The sequence below is a fragment of the Mastomys coucha genome, unplaced genomic scaffold, assembly GCF_008632895.1.
Source record: "Mastomys coucha isolate ucsf_1 unplaced genomic scaffold, UCSF_Mcou_1 pScaffold20, whole genome shotgun sequence".
Taxonomy (NCBI): domain Eukaryota; kingdom Metazoa; phylum Chordata; class Mammalia; order Rodentia; family Muridae; genus Mastomys; species Mastomys coucha.
This window is the reverse complement of record NW_022196903.1, coordinates 63,493,754-63,496,464: the sequence shown is the minus strand read 5'-3', so window position 1 is coordinate 63,496,464 and position 2,711 is coordinate 63,493,754. Positions and strand designations below refer to the sequence as shown.

Below are 2,711 nucleotides of genomic sequence, written 5' to 3'. Positions count from 1 at the left end.
AAATGGTTTTTTTTGTTTTTTGTTTTTGTTTGTTTCTTTGTTTTTTGGATGGGAATCTGGACAAGGATAAATTTACATGTAAATAAAGAAAATATCTAATAAAAATACGATTGTAAAATCAAAACAAAAGTTCATCCCTGAAAATATATATACCAGTAACATTATATGGACATTATATAGTAATGTATGTGTACGTATAAGTTCATGTGTGCACACAAAAAAATTAATGAAAGGAAGCCATGAATTTGAAATAGAAGAGTGATATGAATTTGGAGGGAAGAAAGAAGAAATGTATGTGGATAATTTAATAAGTAAAATTCAAACAAAGTGTCTCACAAAGAGAAAATAAATCATAGGAGAAATTGCCTGGCTGCAATAACATATACACCTACCATTGAACGGACAATGGAATGGTTTATGCTGTGTCTAGATGGTACCAAATCTTCAATATCCTGCCATGGAGGAAATGATGACAAGGAAATTCTAAATAGAGCATGATAAAGTCAAAATAAGGTGGCATTTATAGACTATTGCTGTTGTTCGTAATTCAAAGAGAAGCTCATTCCCTACAAATAAATCTGTACTGTGTCTCAATTGGAGACAAAAAAGAACCATAGGTCTGTAATGAGTTACTGATCTGATGAGTCCTAACACTGTGCCTACTCTTTGCTGATTTGCATGTACCCAAATCACAGCCCACTGACATGAGGACTTCTTCATAGTCAGGTCACACCCTGTACTGGAGTCAGCCTCACACTGATCACACACAGACATGAGTGTGCCCACTCAGCTGCTGGGGTTGCTGCTGCTGTGGCTTACAGGTAAGGAACACATCATTGGAAATTTATTCAGCTTCCTGTAGTCAGTGCTGCTTAGTCTCAGTGAAAATCCTCTTGTGAGAGAATTAATCATGTGGGAATTTGTTTTCAATTTTCTATCATAGATGTCAGATGTGACATCCAGATGACTCAGTCTCCAGCCTCCCTGTCTGCATCTGTGGGAGACACTGTCTCCATCTCATGTCGAGCAAGTGAGGACATTTACAGTAATTTAGCATGGTATCAGCAGAAACCAGGGAAATCTCCTCAGCTCTTGATCTATGGTGCAACCAACTTGGCAGATGGTGTCCCATCCAGGTTCAGTGGCAGTGGATCTGGCACACAGTATTCTCTCAAGATCAGCAGCCTACAGCCTGAAGATATTGGAACTTATTTCTGTCAAAGTGCTTTTGGTACATCTCCCACAGTGATTCAAGCCATGACATAAACCACCCAGGGAAGCAGAAGTGAGAGCACAGGCTGCCCCAACTGCTCCTTATGTTGTCTCCAGCTGCACAGCTGATGAGAGTGTTTCTCATTGGCAGGGCTTAAAGGACAATGTGATGTTCTTATACAGGAAACAGAGAAAATTTCCTATGTCCTAAATCCTTGCCATATTTTCCAGTCCTAGTATGAAAAACAAGGGAATATTGCTCTTAAGTATCAGAGTTATAGCAACAGACAGAATTCATTCAATAAGTTTGTCAGCACCCTTGCCCCTTCTCACATTGTTAGAGCTATTCTCCAGGAAAAGTTTTTAGCTATTCATAGGATTAATATCCTGAGGAAACAGTCTGGAGAGATAATTTAATGATTAAGAACACTGGCTGTTCTCCTATAGGATCTGGTTTTGAGTCCAAACATTCATTTGATTCCTTGCTCTGATGACTCCAATAAAAGGAAAATTTTAACCACTTTCCTGCCTTTAAGTTAGAGAACTTCTGCTAGTGTCCAGGCATGTAAGCACACTACAAAGAGATGAGGAGGCAAACTCACTTTAATTTGACTTTTTCAACCTGGATCTGACACGGGGAGGCTGAGCTCAGGCAATATGTCCTAAGAAATTTAAACATAATATCATTTGGGGAAAAAGTTTCCTGGTATAATACATTCCCTGGTAAACACAGAAGTGTAAGTACATAGGAACTCATCTCAGGGTACATGTCATTTCTTCCAAGAAGATGTCTTTTATAGCTAGGTTATCTGTACTATCTAAAGAGTCTAGTATGTTCATGGTCATACAGATATGGATGTCATTTGTGCTACTAGTCACCTGCTTGTTAGAGCACAGGAGAGCCTCTGGCTATAGAGATACTGTAAGAGTCACAAAGAACATCTATTCTATTTTCCCTCTCTTAGAGATCCATGTTCCCCACTCCAGTTTCTCCCACTATTCCTTACTGTACTGAGTCTTGGGATCATAACTTGGTTATCATTTGTTTAACAGCTTATCTATTACTGTGATAAGATATCATAGTCAAGACAATTTATCAAAAAATAATTTTAACTGGGAAGCTCTCAATTCCAGAGGACTTACATGGGGAGAAGCATGGTAGCAGGCAGGCAAGCATGGACCTGATAGATTAGTTAACAGCTTACATTTTCATCTGCCAATAGGAGACACTGAGAGTCAGAAAGATACCTGAGAGTGGTTTGGTCTTACTCCAGTGGATTCTGCATGTCAGGCCTGAAAGCTTGTTTGAGGATTTGAGGTGTGCAGCTTCAAGGGGACCTACTGTAACCTCCTGGAGTTCATTTCTTGGTATCTCCTACCTCAGATGTGTTCCAGACTGATCTCTGCAAATAAATGTCTGTGGGGAGTTTTGTGTGCTTTCTTTGTTCAGGCATATAGGTGCCCTAAGAAATGATTCATAAATAGCTAAAACTGATATT

General features: G+C 39.2%; 1 gene segment (V, D, J or C); it reads left to right on the top strand.

Moving 5' to 3' along the window:
• The first annotated feature begins 732 nt into the window (after positions 1 to 732).
• On the top strand, positions 733 to 1,266 carry LOC116099039. The segment is given in 2 exon segments: positions 733 to 821; positions 944 to 1,266. Coding segments are annotated over 2 exon segments (372 nt in total).
• The last annotated feature ends 1,445 nt before the right edge of the window (positions 1,267 to 2,711 follow it).